At 41.7% G+C, this 17,928-nt stretch overlaps 1 protein-coding gene across 1 annotated transcript; it reads right to left on the reverse strand.

The window, feature by feature from the left end:
- Positions 1 to 1,435: 1,435 nt before the first annotated feature.
- On the reverse strand, positions 1,436 to 10,064 carry nars1 (asparaginyl-tRNA synthetase 1). Its single transcript, XM_085278928.1, has 15 exons — positions 9,846 to 10,064; positions 8,452 to 8,534; positions 8,282 to 8,347; positions 8,025 to 8,117; positions 7,821 to 7,910; positions 6,971 to 7,049; positions 6,523 to 6,593; positions 5,978 to 6,064; positions 5,371 to 5,592; positions 4,484 to 4,683; positions 4,261 to 4,396; positions 4,021 to 4,134; positions 3,337 to 3,468; positions 2,685 to 2,816; positions 1,436 to 2,299 (listed from the first exon to the last, which is right to left on the reverse strand). The coding sequence occupies exons 1-15, from the start codon at positions 9,886 to 9,888 to the stop codon at positions 2,168 to 2,170; spliced, it is 1,680 nt and encodes a 559-aa protein (XP_085135054.1). The 5' UTR covers positions 9,889 to 10,064; the 3' UTR covers positions 1,436 to 2,167.
- Between the last annotated feature and the right edge of the window lie 7,864 nt (positions 10,065 to 17,928).

Here is a 17,928-nt window from a genome sequence, read left to right on the forward strand (position 1 = left end):
TGTTTTTGCTTTAAACTGAGAAAAAGAAAAGAAAAAGAACACGTGCTTTTATTATAGAAATAGCTTGAGTCAATTTCCGGTCTGTTGCTTTGTTACCGTGGCGTGCTTAACGTAGAATCGTTATCTCAGTGTGGCGTCATCTTAACGTTAAAGGACCCCGCCCACGGCCGTGCTGGTCACGCCCACAGGCGGCGTGTTAAGAGACATGTGTTAGGAGATAAAGTATCAGAGTTTAATCAGAGCTGGAAACAAGAAGAGAAACGTTAATTTAAACAGAAAAAGCGAAACACACAATGTGCTCTATAATTGTGACACACCTGATCACCTGACACTGCAGCTGATCCAACCTGATCCCCACTATTACGCCCCTCTGCATTTAATTATGAGTTATTCATAATTAACATTTCACATGTTCATTGACCTGCTGTGTATTTTATGCTGCACTTTCTGGTGCAAAAGTGGCCAAAGGCTTACCATGCTGATCATAAACAGCCTGTTACGACTGCTTTGCTCTGTCAGAACATGTGTTTTGATGGGTTTTTTTTTAAAGCGTCTACAAACATTTGCCTAACAACCTCCCGGTAATCAAACTAATTAAATAAGGGATTAAAATGCTATAGAAGTGTGTTTTAAACAGCATCAGGCCTTACTAAAGAGCTCAAAAAACTATTTCCTTGAATCAGAATCTCGTTTGAATGGCCCACATTCCTATTAAATAATACCAGTTTCTCCAGTTTGCATAATGTTTCCTTCTTCCTTAAAAACATTTTTACAAGAAGAGGAAGTTAAATTAAGCAGAAACACAAAGAAAGAAACAAAAGCTGCCAGATGGGGAAGTTCTCACAGACGCAACCTGTCGCCATTTGGGTTCTTTCGCTTCAAAGTCTTTATAAGCAAGTGTTGGATTATCTCAGCCTCTAGTGGTCATAAGTGGAACTGCAGCGCTGCAATTTCCTTCTGTTTTGTGAGGAGCAGCCAATCAAAAGAAAGTTGGTGCAAAAACATCAGTCCTAAGGTTGACATAAGATAAATAGGGCCATGGACATGCCCTCCAACATGAACTCAAACGCTTTGCAATATAGCATCACTGTGATCTTTAGACTGATCCGACCAAAAACCAAGCTGATCTGATGAAATGTCTACGAGGATTTTGTCAAAGTATCCGGCCTGGAAGGAGCAAAAACGGCATCTTAAAGTGTTGCTTTGTTGGAACTTTGTAGGGGCGGTGTTGTAGCATGTGGAGCAGCAACAAAAGGCACAGATTTTCGCAAGATGATGAGCATGACATGGGGCCAGACGTTGTGTGAACTTAGTAAAAATAGTTAATATAAAATATCTTTCATTAAAATGTCCTGTAGTGTTTGTTAGGTTAAATAATTAAGGTTTTGTTACGGTTAAAAGGAGAAAAAAAAAAAGGACACAAGCCCAAAGCAGCCACGTCTGAATCACATTTTTATTTAACTTCAGTTGATCGAGTGAGAGTTTATTTATTTCAGATGAAGAGGCAGAACAGAAACACAATAAGACCCCCTGAGGCCAACACGTACAGTATGTCACACTTCTAAACCACCAATGACGAACAGTTTTGAGAAAATGTTCCCAGGACCACGTGCAGGAGAAGCAATGCTGAGGCTGTGAATTTCTCCTGAGTCCAGACTTCAGGAGGACGGACGCACCGATGAGTCTCAGGAATAAAGTGGATTTGTTTTATTCTTCGATTCATATTTTTCAGCTTTCTGTTCAGGAGCACCTGAAATATTCTTAAGGCTGACTTATTTTAGTAAATGTTGTGGCTGCAGGTTCAATGTTTAAAGCCAAATTTCCCGAAGAAAAACAAAGAATTTAAGGTGGACTGAGCTAATATTTTGCAACATTCAGAAGCAGATACTTACAGGAAACAACTGTTTATTTCTGGTTTAATAATCAGACACTGAACATGATCAGATGCACTTTTGAAGTCACAGGAGGAAGCTGTGAAGGTTAGAGGCGAAGCACAGCTGGCGTCCGACTTTGTTTCTGAGGAGTTGCATGGTGAAGTTTTAAACTCTTCAGATTTCAGAAATGAAAGCTACACGGGCAAACTATGGATTCGGTTTCATTTAATGTGCGCTGCCACATGCGGGTGTACTGACTGCATGTGTGTGTGTGTGTGTGGGCGTGTGAGTGCTCAGGGTCGGCAGCGCTGGATGAATCGCGGGTACAGGCAGACGTCTCTGATGTGGTGTCTGTTCAGCAGCCAGGTGAGGAAACGCTCCAGACCCAGACCATAACCGCCGTGAGGACACGTGCCATACTTCCTCTGAAACACACACAGAAGCCTGTTGAAACACACAGCTACCAACAACTACACACATGCAGTGATGCAATAAAGCCAAACGTTAGGGCTCATTCCAGGTGGGCCTTAAAATCTTGACTTCCTGTTTGGTGGTCCTCGGAGACAAAAAGTTTGGAAGCCACTGCATCAGCCATAAGAGAACCACTGTTATCTAATGATAAAGCTGAACAAGGATTTGGTCCCCAAGTCCTGAACTGTCTTTCTTCTGGCTAACGTCGACTAGCACATGTTTGATAACCTTATTCAAGCTAACGTTACAAACTAACTGCCACGTGAGTCGTTTAACTGCACAAAGTAAAGATGTAGTGAGGTGCACAAAACATCTGAGGTCAAACCAGTGTTCATTTACCTGGTCTGTGTACCAGTAGTATGGAGTCGGGTCGATTCCCTCCCTCTTGTATCCCTCCAGCAGCTCTTCAGCGTCCCAGATACGCATCGACCCTCCCACGATCTCACCAACGTTTGGCATCAACACGTCGACCTGCAGCACAGACAAACATACGATACTCGAGGGATCCAGGTAACTCACGTTTTTTGTTTTTGAGACAGACCACTGTGTGTTATACTTGTATAACTATGCATGTGACAAATAAAGAACTTTGAACCTTTACTGTGTTTAATGAATATATCAGATCATATCTTAATAAGGCCGCTGGTTGTTTCCTGACATGCCGCTGTATCACAACTGCCGTTCTGCTGTCCTGCCTTTATTTTTAAGATAAAACATTGTTTTTAGTCACAGATGACCTGCTTTAGTGAAGCTCTACACCTCGTCTCTCACACCACAGGTCACTCACACTCTCCTGCCGAGCCTTTAACTCACTCATCACCAACTTACTTATACTTTAAGTCTTTACCTTTTTACCTACTTAATGCTCAGGTTGAAGTGAAGAGCTCATGCTCCTCTTCACACAGAAACTGTACTTTTAGTGAAGGACATGACCTCCCCGCTCTCTAACCAGGCTTCAGCCACACCGCAGCTGGATCTGTGAGGTTCGTACCGACTCGGTGAGGCGTTTGTCCTCGGTGCAGCGCTGCATGTAGAAAGACTTGATCTCGGCCGGGAAACGACAGAGCAGGATGGTCTCGTTGATGGTGTCGGTCATCAGCCTCTCTGGAGCCTCGGGGATGTCCTGACAGAGGGAGAAATATCGACACAACAGGCAAGTCAAAGAAAGAGAGAATCAAAGAAAGACTTCATGAATATTCAAAATAAAAAACTCTTCAGGTAGGAGAAAACCTACCTGAAGTATAAATTGTAAATGATTGCAGAACATCTGAAAAGACCAAAGTTTGACAGCTGAGCTTTTTAACAAGTTGTACAATAGTGCCCTCTACAGGCGTCTCTGAAAACCGCAGCTCTCTGCTACTGACAGGATCTTTGAAGATCACTTTCCTGTTCGTCTGTCACAAGTGTAGGCCGGCTTAGATGTTCAGAGGAGCTGGTGTGAATAATACTTTAAGGAATGAAGATGTGGGTGTTTTTGGAAAATTTTTAACATTTTAATCGAGGGGACTGTTTTAAAACTTAATAAAACATTGATGAATGTTTAATGGATTGTATGCACTCATGAATTTGAATTGTTTGGAATATGTTTGATTAATTTTTTTTTTGATATCAGACGTTTTGGGGACTTTATAAGATGAGCTGAGCAGCTGAATGATGTGCTGTGTTCAACCGTCACCTCTCCGAACTCGTAGTAGGTGCCGTCGTCCTTCTTGACGTCATGCTCTCTGAGCCACTCGATGGCTTCGCTGTAGTTCATCCTCTTGAACGGCCTCTTCGGGGGTTTGAAGTTCTGGAAAAGCCATAGTCACCAAACAAAATATCAACTTTACTACCACACGTGAATGTTATGAGGTCAAATGCTCCAGAATAGTTAGAAAAATGACGCAGGAGCACAAAACTGTCGCTCGTCACGTACAGGGTTGATGTCGTAGAGCAGCTCTGCGGCGGGAGATTTGAGCACTCGGTCCACCACGTCACACACCAGGTCCTCAAGTCTGTTCAGCAGGTCCTCAAATGTAATGAAGGGACACTCCGCCTCGATGTGAGTGTATCTGACCATGGAGGACAATAATAAAAACACTGTAAGTAAATGATGGATCTTTGCAGAAAGGCTTTTAAGCTGTAACGTGGCGACTCACTCAGAAAGATGTCTGCGAGTGCGAGACTGCTCGGCCCGATACGACTGGGCGATACAGAAGGTGTCGCCCAGGGCAGGTATGCAGGTCTCCAGGTAGAGCTGAGAGGACTGCGTCAGGTACGCCTGCTCGCCAAAGTAATTGAGGTTAAAGAGCGTGGAGCCGCCCTCCACCTGAGTCTGCACCAGAGTCGGAGGAGTGATCTACACCGGAAAAATAAATTAACGATTATTGTAGAGCAAAGCGATCCTCAGTCTGATGCCGAGCTGTCTGCTCCTTTTCACACTCAACCCTCAAACTTACTGCTGCTGCATATTTTTCAGAATAAAGGAGAAACGGGCCAATCACAAAGCAGGATAAAATAAAACAACCATAACGGTTTGTAGTTATTACCGACTTTATTTCTGAGCGAGCAGCTGTCGAGTGAGACTTCTCTGTACTATTAAACTGCACTTTTATGACTAAAATATCTGTAATCAAATAAACAAACTGAAGAAGTGATTTGAATGCATTTGGATTTGATAAGAAGATGTAGTACCAGGCTCTTATCTGATAGAGGCTAAATCCTTCAATAGGTCCCAGATAAGACAGTGGAATATGTGACCAGCTACACTCAAGCAGCTGCTTTAAGAAGACTGGAAAAAAGCTATTTAGCTTGCATCTGGCCAGCAGCATCGACTTGACGTGACTAAGGAGCTTTTCAGTTCAGGTGGATCTGATTCCTAATCTGCAAAACTACTCTCAACCTGTGACAGAGGCACAGAGTGTCACTGACTAAAAGTGAGGTCATCAGGTTTGGGGGTTTCTTTCCTTGTTAGAGGTGAAGAAGCAAAAACAAAACAAACCCAACCCCACCACATTTTGGCATCCACAATAAATCTGTGCTTCACCTCGTAGTACCCACAGCTGAAGAAGTGGTCCCTGAAGCACTGTGTGACTGTGGATCGGACTCGGAGGATCTTGGAGACGTTCTCTCCTCTGATCAGCATGTGTCGGTTGTTCAGCTGGACGTCCACGTCCGACTCCTCGTTCAGTAGGTTGTCGGCCCCGCCCGCCGGAGCTAAGCCAACCAGCTCCCAGTAGTCGCCGTGCAGCTCGTGGCCTCCGGGCGCCTGAGAAAAGAAGACGTGGAGAACTCACTGAACATCTCCGTCCTGCATCTGCAGAGCATCTGTAACGGCTGAGGAGGCTCATCAGTGGAAACAGACGGTTTACTAGATTGTTCAGGTTGTTCCTCAGTCATGGTTCAGACTTTAGCAGAAGACAAAGTTTTCTGTTCTGTTCAACTATTAGTTTAACACAACATATTTACTGTACACTGATAAAAATAACAGAAACTCAAATCTCATTACTGAAATACACTTTCAGTCATGCGGTGATTTCTTGTTAGGATGATTCCAGGAAGAACTGTGGGGCATGTAAACATGTTGCTCTGGGTGACCTAGTTTCCTGTGAGCATGCACAGGCAGAGCAGGTTTCTGCAGCAGGTGAGTTTACCTGCTTTCCTTCAGGAACTGCAGTGACGGTCCCATAAATAGCCACCGTGCTCTCTGTGGACAAAACCAAGCCGTTGTAGCACTGGCACTAAAGACAAGAACAACAGAGAGTCGCACTCAGAATCAACTTCAGAAATTAAACAGCTTCTTTTTAAAGCACCAACTTCAAATGAATCACTCCCACCGATTTTGTTAAATCTTTGATTCTCTGCTTAGGCCTGGTGGTAGAGGATAAAAAGAAATGTCTTGAACTACATTCACGGCCAAATGTTTTAGGAGCGGCAGTTAAACGTTTATCCCCCCCCAAAAAAACAAACAAACAACTTTTTAATCCCAGGGAGCTCTTTGCAGCTTGTGAATATGTTTCTGATCACTCTGCACAACAACACAGAAACACTGTGAATAAAGACAGAAGCAGCAAAGATTGTGAAAAACCACACCGGTGCCAAACTTTTGGCCGTGACAGGACATGAACATTTAATTTTTAACCATAACATGTAGCTCACAGTGTAGAAAGGTTAAAAATGGGGGTTTATGAAGCTTTACCAGCTGATCGGAGAGGACACACTGGAGGAAACCGGTGCCATCTCTCAGCACAAGGAACATCAGGTTCTTCCCTGGAGGAGACAAAATAAAAAGCAAAAAAACATAATAATACACATATGTTGACTCAAAGTAACATTTTAATTATTTCTATCCTCTTAAAAAACTTAATTTGGCTCAATCTTAAAAACTGAATCTTACTCATTTCTCTCTTTTCACAGTCAGTAAAGAATCTTAAACTTACAAATTAATCTTTTCATTTCAAGTTTGTCATTTTGACATTATTCTTAAATGCAAAATAATTCAGAAATATCCTCGTTTAAGCCTTTAATGCAGCTGTCTGTATTATAAATGAATAACAAGCAACAAATCAGTTTTGAATTCTCTGACTTTGGAATCTTAAATTGAAATGAGAATGAGTAAATACTGAATGGATCGACTGTTTCCTCACCCTGCCTCCTGAGGCGGTGAACCCATCCAAACACTTTGACCCTCTGGCCTCTCTTTTCTTGGAGACGATGGATTTTAACCTGAAATAAAGACAACAATCATCTTTAAATCATCACCAGGAAGAAGAAGAATCAGTGAAATGATTCAGACTTTGGAGTCATATTTATATTTCTATTGATTGTTCAGCTAGTTTGGGGTTTAAAACAAACTTCTGTGTTTCAGCTGCTCAATTCAAACAGCAGCAAACCAGCCAAAGCTTATCGCTCCACACAAACCATTCTGGTTCAGGAATGTCGTCTGTGAACTGTTTTCTATCTACACAAAGCCAGTTACTTTCAGCTTAATCTACTTTCTTTGTTTTTAAACTGTATGTGACTTTTATTCAGAAACGCTGCATCCGCTGCAAAATATTAAAAATGAATGTAAAGAACCAAAAAGTGAAACTTTAAGGAACAGGTTAAGAGGGCTGTTCTTATTTTTTCTCATATATATTCTTTTACAACAATTAATTCTCATAAAACGGTTCCCAATAAGGAGGTTTATAAATCTGCAAGCAACCAAAAGCTCAGGCTTTATATTTCAAATTAAATGTAAACATAAATCAAGCATAATGCAGTCATTCAGTGATTTCAGATAGAAACGAAACAAGCTGTTTACTTTGAACTGTGAATCATGCAAAGCTACTCTGAGTCTAACACTAAAAAGATGGAGCTGGAAATGAGGCTGCATTCAGAGCTGCTGTTCTTTGGACTGTTTTTTGCTAACTTCTGTGTTCAAGTTCAATCAGACTTAAAACCAAACTTTCTAACAGGAGCAGGAACCAAAATACAGGTAAAATAAGAAAGACTGACTGCTTCAGCCTCAGGCAGACTGGGATCGTTCTTAATGACGATCTTCTTGGCTTCCTCCAGGTTCTTCTCTCTCCTCTCGTTGTCCTCGGCCTTTACGACAAACACAGCGGAGCCATAATGAAGAGAAAAGCACAAAACGGATGAATCTGTAGAATGTTTTGTGACCCACTGATTGTAGGAAACATCTCGAGGTTAGACACAAACCTCCTTCTTTTCTTTGGCATCGTTCTTTATCTGCTCGCGGTTAAAAGCCTTCTTTGCGTTCTTCATCTGTGTCTTAGAGATCACCGCCCAGCGCTGAGGGAGACGAGGAGGAAAATGAACTGAATCAGTCATTAATAACAGTTAGTAAAAACAGGTGCTGCAGCTGGTACTGGAATAAAACTTGCAAAGTTGGGTTCAAAATGGTAAAGATTGGATTTCTATCCTTGTTAAAGTGATCATCTATAAATATAACCAACCTCTCCCTCCTTCTGGGACTCTACAAAGATGGTGGGGAACGGCTCCTTTCCAGCAAACAACAGAGCCTGTGAAGATCCAAAGACACAGTGAGGTGCTGACAGACATCCCACAATCCATGCAGCCTGAAGCATTTTTACCCGTGCACATCTGAAGTAAACAAACAAGTTACCTTGAGAGGAGTTTTGAAGGGTTTCTGCTCCGTGCCATCTCCGTCTTGGTCGCTGCCACATTTATCTGACACATACAGCTCACCTGAGAAACACCAGCACAGTCGGCTCAGTATTTTCTCAATATGTGCAATCTCTTAGATTTTACCTGCGTTCAAGGCAGGGCTTACTCGTCACTCAAGAGAATTAAAATGCTGTGAGCAAAACACATTTAAAATACTTCCACACATCGGTACTAACAAGGACAAGAAGGAGACGTCACATTTCTCCCACGTTAGCGCCCTCTTATATGAGAATTGAATTTAAACTTCTGCCCCTCATATATAAAGTCTTGCAAAATCAGGCCCCACCATATCTCAGACCTCAAAGTACCAAATTATCCTAGTAGAGAACATTGTTCTCAGACTCAGAGTTTCCAAAAGAGGAATCAGAGACAGAGCCTTCAGCAACCGGCTCCTACACAGGAGATCTTCCTGATAGCTAAAGAATGTCAGACAAAGAGGCAGACACCCTCTGTACTTTTAAGTTCAGGCTTCAAACTTTACTTGTTCAAGCTTATGGGATCAGGTCATCTTGCACCATCTCTCATTTATTCTGGTTCCTTTTAAAAGTGAGTACATCCTCATAAGTGACCGTGTGACCCTTGGGGTTCCCTCTTTAATATTGTAATATAAAGCTAATGAGGTGACTGGCGCTATATAAATAAAACTGTATTCCAATTTAGTCCTGGTGAAGAATTTGGAGATGCAGTACCTTTCACACGTACTATATACCACTGAGCAATGTGATCAGCAAGATTGCATCATGTGTTCAAATATCTGACATGTAAAATAGTCAGCCTCCGGGTAACAACAGGCAATGGTAAAGACTAAGACTGTCACGCTTTTTATCGTTACACGAACTTTACATGTAATGTGTAAAAATCTGCTGTATATTTACACCACATATGTGTGAATTCTATCATAGTGACACCCTAAAATGAAACCGAAAGTACCTTCAGTTTTCTGCTTGATTAAAACAGACTGAAATACAGTCACGGGTTAGATGTTGGTTTGATCAATTAAATAAAAGACGGTGAGATATTCAAATCCAGGTCTGCCGCAGCCTCCTTTTGCTTCTCCACTGCAAACTGACAGCTGCCGTGGCTAAATGTTAGCATATCCTTGCTAATGTTTTCGTTTGTATAATGACTTTCATTGGTTCTGCAGCGGTAAGAAGGGCCGATCGATGTGTGATCATGCCACATATTAGCTCATATCATTCCAGAGACCTGACAGAATCAGAAATCGGCGTTACACAGCAGGCTAACTGCTAACATCTCTGCAACTGATGCAATATTAAAGCCACACATGTCTGTGGGAGCTAGCTAACCAGCTAGCTCACTCTCCTTCCTTACCTACTGAGATCTGTTCCACATCTTTCGTTATCTCCGTCGCCATTTCGGCTCTGTTACTGCAGCAGCAGCCCGCTAAAACGCGCTAGTTTTATATTTAAAGAATACGGAATTTAACCTCCAAAGCCGACGACCGGTATTCACTGCTAACCGGTTACATGCAACTTTGCATCAGCCCTGCTACAGCCTGCTCTCACACACACTGAAGGGAAGAGGGAGAAGACTCAAGTGTGTTTTCATTTCCCAGGCGCTGATTGGCGAGAGTGGAGACGTCAAGCAAATCCAATTGGTGGAATACCGCGTCAGTCAACTCATGTGCCATAACAATGCGACCAATCAGCAACGGGGACTGAAATCAAAGAAGACTCTTGTGGTTGATAATAGTTTTTCTTATTTTGCTTCTTAGTCTATGAATATTTTAATTGTTTGCTATAATCATTGGGGGCAAAGATGCTTCCGCATTTGATGCTATAATTTTTTTAAATTATTTAATGCTACCATGTGCCCATGGTTCCACATTCATAAATGTAATTTTATGAACAGAAAGCCAGATTTTCAGTCAGTGAATCTGTCTGGGTGATCTTGATACCTTTCACCTTAAGTAGAACTATTTTCTACTTTTAAGCTCTGGACACATTCAATACGCTGGTGTGTTGTGTTTAGATTGAATGTGTTCTGACATTTATAATTTAAGAATTCATCTCTGGTCATGGGCTCTGTCTGTGACAGTAAGACATCCCATTCAGTTCCTCTCAGAGAGGTTTTTGTCCATTCCTCACTGGGGATGTCCTGTAGTTTGTCTCTGGTCTCTGACACAGCTGCCGTCACATCCTTGGTGTACCTCTCAGGATGAATATTGATGCTGGCTGAGTCGGGAGCTTCACTGAGACTTGACAGCAAGGTGTAGTTGTGTAGAAACTGGGTGGGGTCCTCTGTGTGAGAGAGCTGCTCCAGCTCAGTGTTTCTCCTCCTCAGCTCAAAGATTTCCTAATGCAAGTTACCCTTAAAGGAAGAAACCTATGACAGAACCAGGCTCTAGAGGGGGCAGTCAACTGTCGGGACTGGTTGGGGGGTGACTGTGAAGAGAGGGGAGGGAGATGGGGGAGATGGGAGAGGTGTTAGTAGTTAAGGGGGGGGGGGGGGGAATTAAGCTGAAATAGAGGTGGGGGAAGAAGAGGTGACATTGGAAGTAGTGAAAGAAGGAGTCACATATTAAAACTGGAGAATATGTTGTACTTGTTGTAGTGTTTCATCATGGGTCCAGTTTTTACCCAGGTGCTTAAAGCCCTTCTTTACCCTCATGTAACACCAACAGTAATTTCCAACCACTATTTCCTGTTCCTGTCAGTCAAACAAACAGACGACAAACATCTTCTATAAACAGGAATAATGTCATTTTATCGGATTAGAAAACATCTAATCTAGCGTTGATATTACACTGCTGTTTAGTGTCTGGCTAATCTCAGTGTCACCAAAATATCTGCCCTACATGTCAAACAATGAGAGAACTTGAAACAGTAACATCACCTAGCAGCTTATTTTAATTAGTGCTAACGTTGTGTTTGCTGGCTAACATTGCTATTATTATAGTCACAGTTAATTGACTTTGAATAGCTTTATTTCAAAAGTAATTTTACAATTTCACAGCCATTTAGCTGTGTTAACTGCACATGCTGTAGGTCATAAGGCGTGCATGGATCATTTTTATCATCAGCCTCTTATCTTTTGTCCACCACAGGCTTTGCCATGATAAATTGGTCAGTTGACAACCAGGAGCCGTACACCTTAACCTCAGAGGCCAGGACATCCAGGGGCAGTGTGAACACGCACTTGTTTAAATGGGACGCAAGACGGACTATAGAGGGCCACCCCCTTGCCAGACAACCAAGTGCTGTCCCTGTCCACGGCCAGTGTGAGAAGGACTCTCACTAAAGTCAACCCACACAAAGCTGCTGGACCAGACAATATACCTGGACGCGTGCTCAGAGCCCGTGCTGACCAGCTGACTGATGTCCTAGCAGGCATCTTTAACATCTCCCTGAGTCAAGCGGTTGTGCCACAGTGCTTTAAAACCACCACCATCATACCTGTCCCCAGACCTTCCCAAAGCCTAATTACACAATGATTGCCTGAGCCTATTCTTGTTAAATGATGAAAAACTCAAAGGCACGTTTGGGCAGTGGATCTGTGTGAAATCAGCAGCTTGCAAAACTAAAGCAAAATGTGTGCTATTGATTCTAAAAATAGAAATCACAATAAAGTTCAACATTTACTAAAACCGCCATTCAGTCATCTGAGAATCTTTCCTCATGAAATTATAACGGTTAGATGAATGTATATGCAGTGATTTACTGATCAATGATAAAAGGGGAGATTTATGCAATAACGAAGACTGTCATGAAAAGTATTTGGCATCTGATCTCCTGTAACCTGCGGAGCTAAGCTGTTTTACCAGCTCTGCTCTCTGATTTTTCTTTTATGAAAAAACACAAGTTGTCAAAGTTATTTGTTTGCAAATGTATTTCAGAAATATCGACATACTTTTTTTTAATCAGCAGAACCTTTATGTCAGTAGTGCAAAAACCTGCACTGATCTGACCTCATTTCTTCCTCATCCTGATTCCTGACCTGGGAAGGGAGAGAAATATTTGTTTTTGTTTGTCTTCTTGTTTTATTTAATTCCTTGTGGGATTTGGATCCAACACGTAAAGTATGCATATTATGCACACACACAAACACACATGCAGCTATTACCCATTTCTTGTATTCTTGAATAAAGACATTGATTTGACACATTTAATTAGCGGCCAATTGTTTTTATTGTTCAATTATTAAGAAAAAAGAAAAGGTGGGGGTGGGTGGGATGTAAAGGGAGAGAGGAGAGAAAACCCCAACAATCCCCTCTGAGCAAGCACGAGGCGACAGTGGATAGGAAAAACTCCCTTTAAAGGAAGAAACCTATGACAGAACCAGGCTCTAGAGGGGGCAGTCAACTGTCGGGACTGGTTGGGGGGTGACTGTGAAGAGAGGGGAGGGAGATGGGGGAGATGGGAGAGGTGTTAGTAGTTAGGGGGGGGGGGGGGGGGAATTAAGCTGGAATAGAGGTGGGGGAAGAAGAGGTGACATTGGCAGTAGTGAAAGAAGGAGTGTTCTTCCTCCAGAAGAAGCGTTTTTTCTTTTTCTGCTTTTTCTCGAGGATGAGGATCAGCTCCTCGATTTTTTCAGTGTTTTGCTTCTGCAGCTTGTTGCATTTTTTCACCACTTCTTCTTTTTCGGCTTGTTTTTCTTCCAACCTTTCTTTCAGCACTTTAGATGTTGCCTCCTGTTTTTGTAGTTTTTCATTTTCTCCTTCCAGCTCAGATGCTTTGAACTTCATTTTGTTGTAAAGTTCTTGCAGGTTTAGGTTTTTCTTCTCAAACTCCTGGAGAAGAAGTTTTTCTTCTCGCTGCTTACTGACCAGCTGTTCTCTCTCTTGAAGCAGGTCTTGATATTTGTGCAGTGTCTCATCCAACTTTACCTGCAGCATCCTGTCGTTTCCCTCCATGAGCTGGAGTTGGCACTCCATGTCTCCCTGCTTTCTGTCCAGCTGCTCTTTCTCTTGCAGGATTTCTTTATTTTGTAGCAGAGCTTCATCAAGCTTTCCTTGCAAGCTTTCATTTTGTTGCTTGATGCTCTGCAGATTGGAATCCATTTCTTTTTGTTTGATTTCTTGTTCCCTTTTCTCTTCGAGGAGCTTCTCATTTGCTTGCTCTGTGCGATCAAGCCTTTTTTTGTCAACACTGTACATTAGCTCCATGTCTCGGAGATTGGAGTGCAGCCCTCTCTTCTTCATGCCATCTTCTTTCTTCTCTTGGAGGAGTTTTCTATTTTGTTGCAGAGCTTCATGAAGCTTTCCTTGCAAGCTTTCATTGTGTTGCTTGATACTCTGAAGCTTGGAATGCATTTCTCTCTCTTTTAACTCCTGTTGCCTTTTCTCTTGCAGAAGCTTTTCATTTTCTTGCAGTGTGTGATCAAGCTTTTTTTTGTATACACTGTACATTAGCTCCATTTCTTGGAGATTGCTGTGCAGCCCTCTCTTCTTCGTGGCGTCTTGTTTCTTCTCTTGGACAAGTTTTTTATTTTGTTGCAGGGCTTCATCAAGCTTTCCTTGGAGCTCCTGGTTCTTTTTGTCCATGTCATGGAGATCTTGTTGTTTCTCCTCAATAATAGCTTCCTTTTCTTGAAGCTGGCATGACAACTTTTTTAGTTGAGCGCTCTTTTGCTCATTTTCCTCCATCAAGAACTTCATCTTCTCTGTGTTTCTGAGCGCTTCATCCTCCATTTCTTCCAAACGCTTTTCCTCTAGTTCCACTTGGTCACACCAAGGAAGAGAGGAAAGGGAAGAGTCTAGTGGCTCATCCCAGGGAAGAGTGTAGGGGTCAACTTCTTGTCCCTTTGGATTTGTTTGAGACATCTTGGGTCTGGATACAGTTAGAATTGCAAAGGATCCAAATATTTCAAAAGGCTTTTTTGGCGAACGGTTCAATGCTGCACACATCAATGCTGCGAGAAACGGACTAAAAGTCGTTGCTCTTCACCGCTATTTATAGATTTTTGGATCAAAGGATCAAAGGATCAGAATGGTGGTAAGATTCTACATGTGTGTGACGTCATAATTCTGTAAGGCAATGAGGTTGTCACACGATATTTTTGGAGGAGGGCATTTTTCAACTTGGACAAATTATCAATAAAGTTTCAATCTCTGTTATTTTCCCCAAAAACGTGTTGTCGCAATAATGTTTTCTATTGTAATTTGTGCCAACAGATGGCGCAGTTTAAAGTTGGCTGTTACTCTGCCCAGGCTGCTACCATAGAAGAAGAATGTAGACCAATAGTACTTTAACGATGTCCGCTGATCGTTTCCGTGGAAATCTTAGCATTGCTTTAGCCGTCAAGCTAAAGGTTTAGCTTCATACTGCCATATTTTCAGAGTAACAAAATATTTAAACGGTCTCAGATCATGGTGAGTATTTGAAAAATGTTTATTTAATGTGAAGCCTGTGATGTGGAAAGGTTAGCAAGCGTAATTTTGCCTATTGTGTTATACACGGGTGCTTACATCCGAGTAGTGTTGATCTTTTCTAAGGTCCATGGGTTTATCCAACGAGCAGCTAAATCACCGTTATATCTGTAATTTTGTGGGCAACGTCTTAATGCAAAAAAAAAAAAAAAAAAAAAAAATCCCAAAGCAACGAAGCAAAGACTAAAAAACCCCACAATGCGTTTTTAAGCTCTCTCTGTGTTCACTGCCTCTGCAAGTGTCAAACTTCCTCGCTTTAGCTGATGCTAACCAACATTAGCGCTTACGGTTCGTATATAAACACAACTGTCAGCCCTTCACTTTTGGTGCCGACAACATTTTGAGCATTTTCGACAGTTTGTGAAATGGTCGTCATTGGCATTACATGCCAGTAGTGTTCGCTAACTGACTTTACCGGTGATTATATTTATTATTGTTGTCATTATTATTATTATTATTATTATTATTATTATAATTATTATGTATTATGATTAGTTTCCCCACCGGAAGAATGCGACGTTCTTGCCAGAACATTCCCAAATAATTGACCACGTTTATTAACAGATCAATTTTCTCCACAGTTTTAGGGTGAGCTAGAATAGATATATGGTTTCAGTAATACGAATAAGAGCGCAACAGCATAGAGACAATGACGATCACTCTCATAATTTCATTACGTTAGTGCACCCATCGCTCCGCATCCTTAACGCTACATTGATGTCGAGAGTCTCTGACACAGCTGTGCTCTGCAGCACAGACACCCTGCTTATCTGTGATTCGGCCAGTCTGGTGTTGAACTCCAAAGACATGCGCGGGGTTAGGTTAGTTGGCTGTTGGTGTGAGTGGTTGTCTGAGTCTCTCTAATAACCCTCCAACAGACTGGCGACCTGTCCAGGGTGTACTTTTGCCTTATGACAGCTGGAATACAACCTGAATAAAATAAGTAGGAGAAAATGAATGATGTTTATGAACTGTAGTTAATGTAGTCAGACAATAAGTTACCGAGCAACAGGCCACAAGTCTTGGTGCAGAATCATACTAAGATTTAAAAAATAAAATGTTGGCACTGGTGTTTGAAACAGTATACTGTCAGTAAGACTGGAGCAACTGCACACATCTGGAAACTAATAACTAGAGTAGTTAAGTAACATTTTGTTACTGCATCCATTTAGCCAGGTATAATTAGCATGTCTACATACATGTCATTTCTAATGTGGTCCTATGTGGTATGTTGTAGGACAGTGAAGTGTCTGACACTGACCATGTACCAGTGCCTGAGAACACTGGTATGGAGGGGGAGAACGCACCTCTTTACTGTATTTGTCAGAAACAAGACATCAACTGCTTCATGATGTAAGTATATATCAGTTTTATATTTGCAGTACGTGCAGTAGGGGTGGGCGCTAGCTTCAGCAATGTTATCAGAGATTTTTTTTTTTTTTTAAATGAAGATCTTCTATTTCAAGAAAACTACCAATAAGGATATATGCACAGATATAGAAAACAATACTGTAACATTTTATTGATGCTTGCAGTTTGGAGGAAGCAGTATTTGCAAGTGTAACTAAATTCCAGGCATTTTCCATCCTTCTTTTCCTATCAGCTTTTTTCTAATTGTCAGTGTGAACCAAGGTGTCAGCAGCAGCATTATAGTGCAAAAGTAGTGACCCAGCATAGATCAAATGTAAGCACAAAAGTAGCCAAGGTAGTGTTTTTCCTGGAAGTTTTAAGTGAAAGGATAAAGTAACTGCTTACCACTTTAGTTTAACAATGATTAATGAAATGTAACCGTGTAACTCATCAGCAGTCTGCACAGTATGGTCACATATTAAAACTGGAGAATATGTTGTACTTGTTGTAGTGTTTCATCATGGGTCCAGTTTTTACCCAGGTGCTTAAAGCCCTTCTTTACCCTCATGTAACACCAACAGTAATTTCCAACCACTATTTCCTGTTCCTGTCAGTCAAACAAACAGACGACAAACATCTTCTATAAACAGGAATAATGTCATTTTATCGGATTAGAAAACATCTAATCTAGCGTTGATATTACACTGCTGTTTAGTGTCTGGCTAATCTCAGTGTCACCAAAATATCTGCCCTACATGTCAAACAATGAGAGAACTTGAAACAGTAACATCACCTAGCAGCTTATTTTAATTAGTGCTAACGTTGTGTTTGCTGGCTAACATTGCTATTATTATAGTCACAGTTAATTGACTTTGAATAGCTTTATTTCAAAAGTAATTTTACAATTTCACAGCCATTTAGCTGTGTTAACTGCACATGCTGTAGGTCATAAGGCGTGCATGGATCATTTTTATCATCAGCCTCTTATCTTTTGTCCACCACAGGCTTTGCCATGATAAATTGGTCAGTTGACAACCAGGAGCCGTACACCTTAACCTCAGAGGCCAGGACATCCAGGGGCAGTGTGAACACGCACTTGTTTAAATGGGATGCAAGACGGACTATAGAGGGCCACCCCCTTGCCAGACAACCAAGTGCTGTCCCTGTCCACGGCCAGTGTGAGAAGGACTCTCACTAAAGTCAACCCACACAAAGCTGCTGGACCAGACAATATACCTGGACGCGTGCTCAGAGCCCGTGCTGACCAGCTGACTGATGTCCTAGCAGGCATCTTTAACATCTCCCTGAGTCAAGCGGTTGTGCCACAGTGCTTTAAAACCACCACCATCATACCTGTCCCCAGACCTTCCCAAAGCCTAATTACACAATGATTGCCTGAGCCTATTCTTGTTAAATGATGAAAAACTCAAAGGCACGTTTGGGCAGTGGATCTGTGTGAAATCAGCAGCTTGCAAAACGAAATCAAAATGTGTGCTATTGATTCTAAAAATAGAAATCACAATAAAGTTCAACATTTACTAAAACCGCCATTCAGTCATCTGAGAATCTTTCCTCATGAAATTATAACGGTTAGATGAATGTATATGCAGTGATTTACTGATCAATGATAAAAGGGGAGATTTATGCAATAACGAAGACTGTCATGAAAAGTATTTG

The sequence above is a fragment of the Mchenga conophoros genome, linkage group LG7, assembly GCF_057382185.1.
Source record: "Mchenga conophoros isolate Kocher_MC1m ecotype Shallow Benthic linkage group LG7, M_conophoros_male_GT1.1, whole genome shotgun sequence".
In the NCBI taxonomy this organism is placed as follows: domain Eukaryota; kingdom Metazoa; phylum Chordata; class Actinopteri; order Cichliformes; family Cichlidae; genus Mchenga; species Mchenga conophoros.

Coding starts and splice junctions, on each gene's coding strand:
- nars1 (XM_085278928.1), bottom strand. CDS start 9,888: ATGGCGACGGAGATAACGAAAGATGTGGAACAGATCTCAGTAG. Junction 7,911..8,024: donor ATGCCAAAGAAAAGAAGGAG/GTTTGTGTCTAA, acceptor TTTGTCGTAAAG/GCCGAGGACAACGAGAGGAG. Junction 2,300..2,684: donor ACTACTGGTACACAGACCAG/GTAAATGAACAC, acceptor TGTGTGTTTCAG/AGGAAGTATGGCACGTGTCC.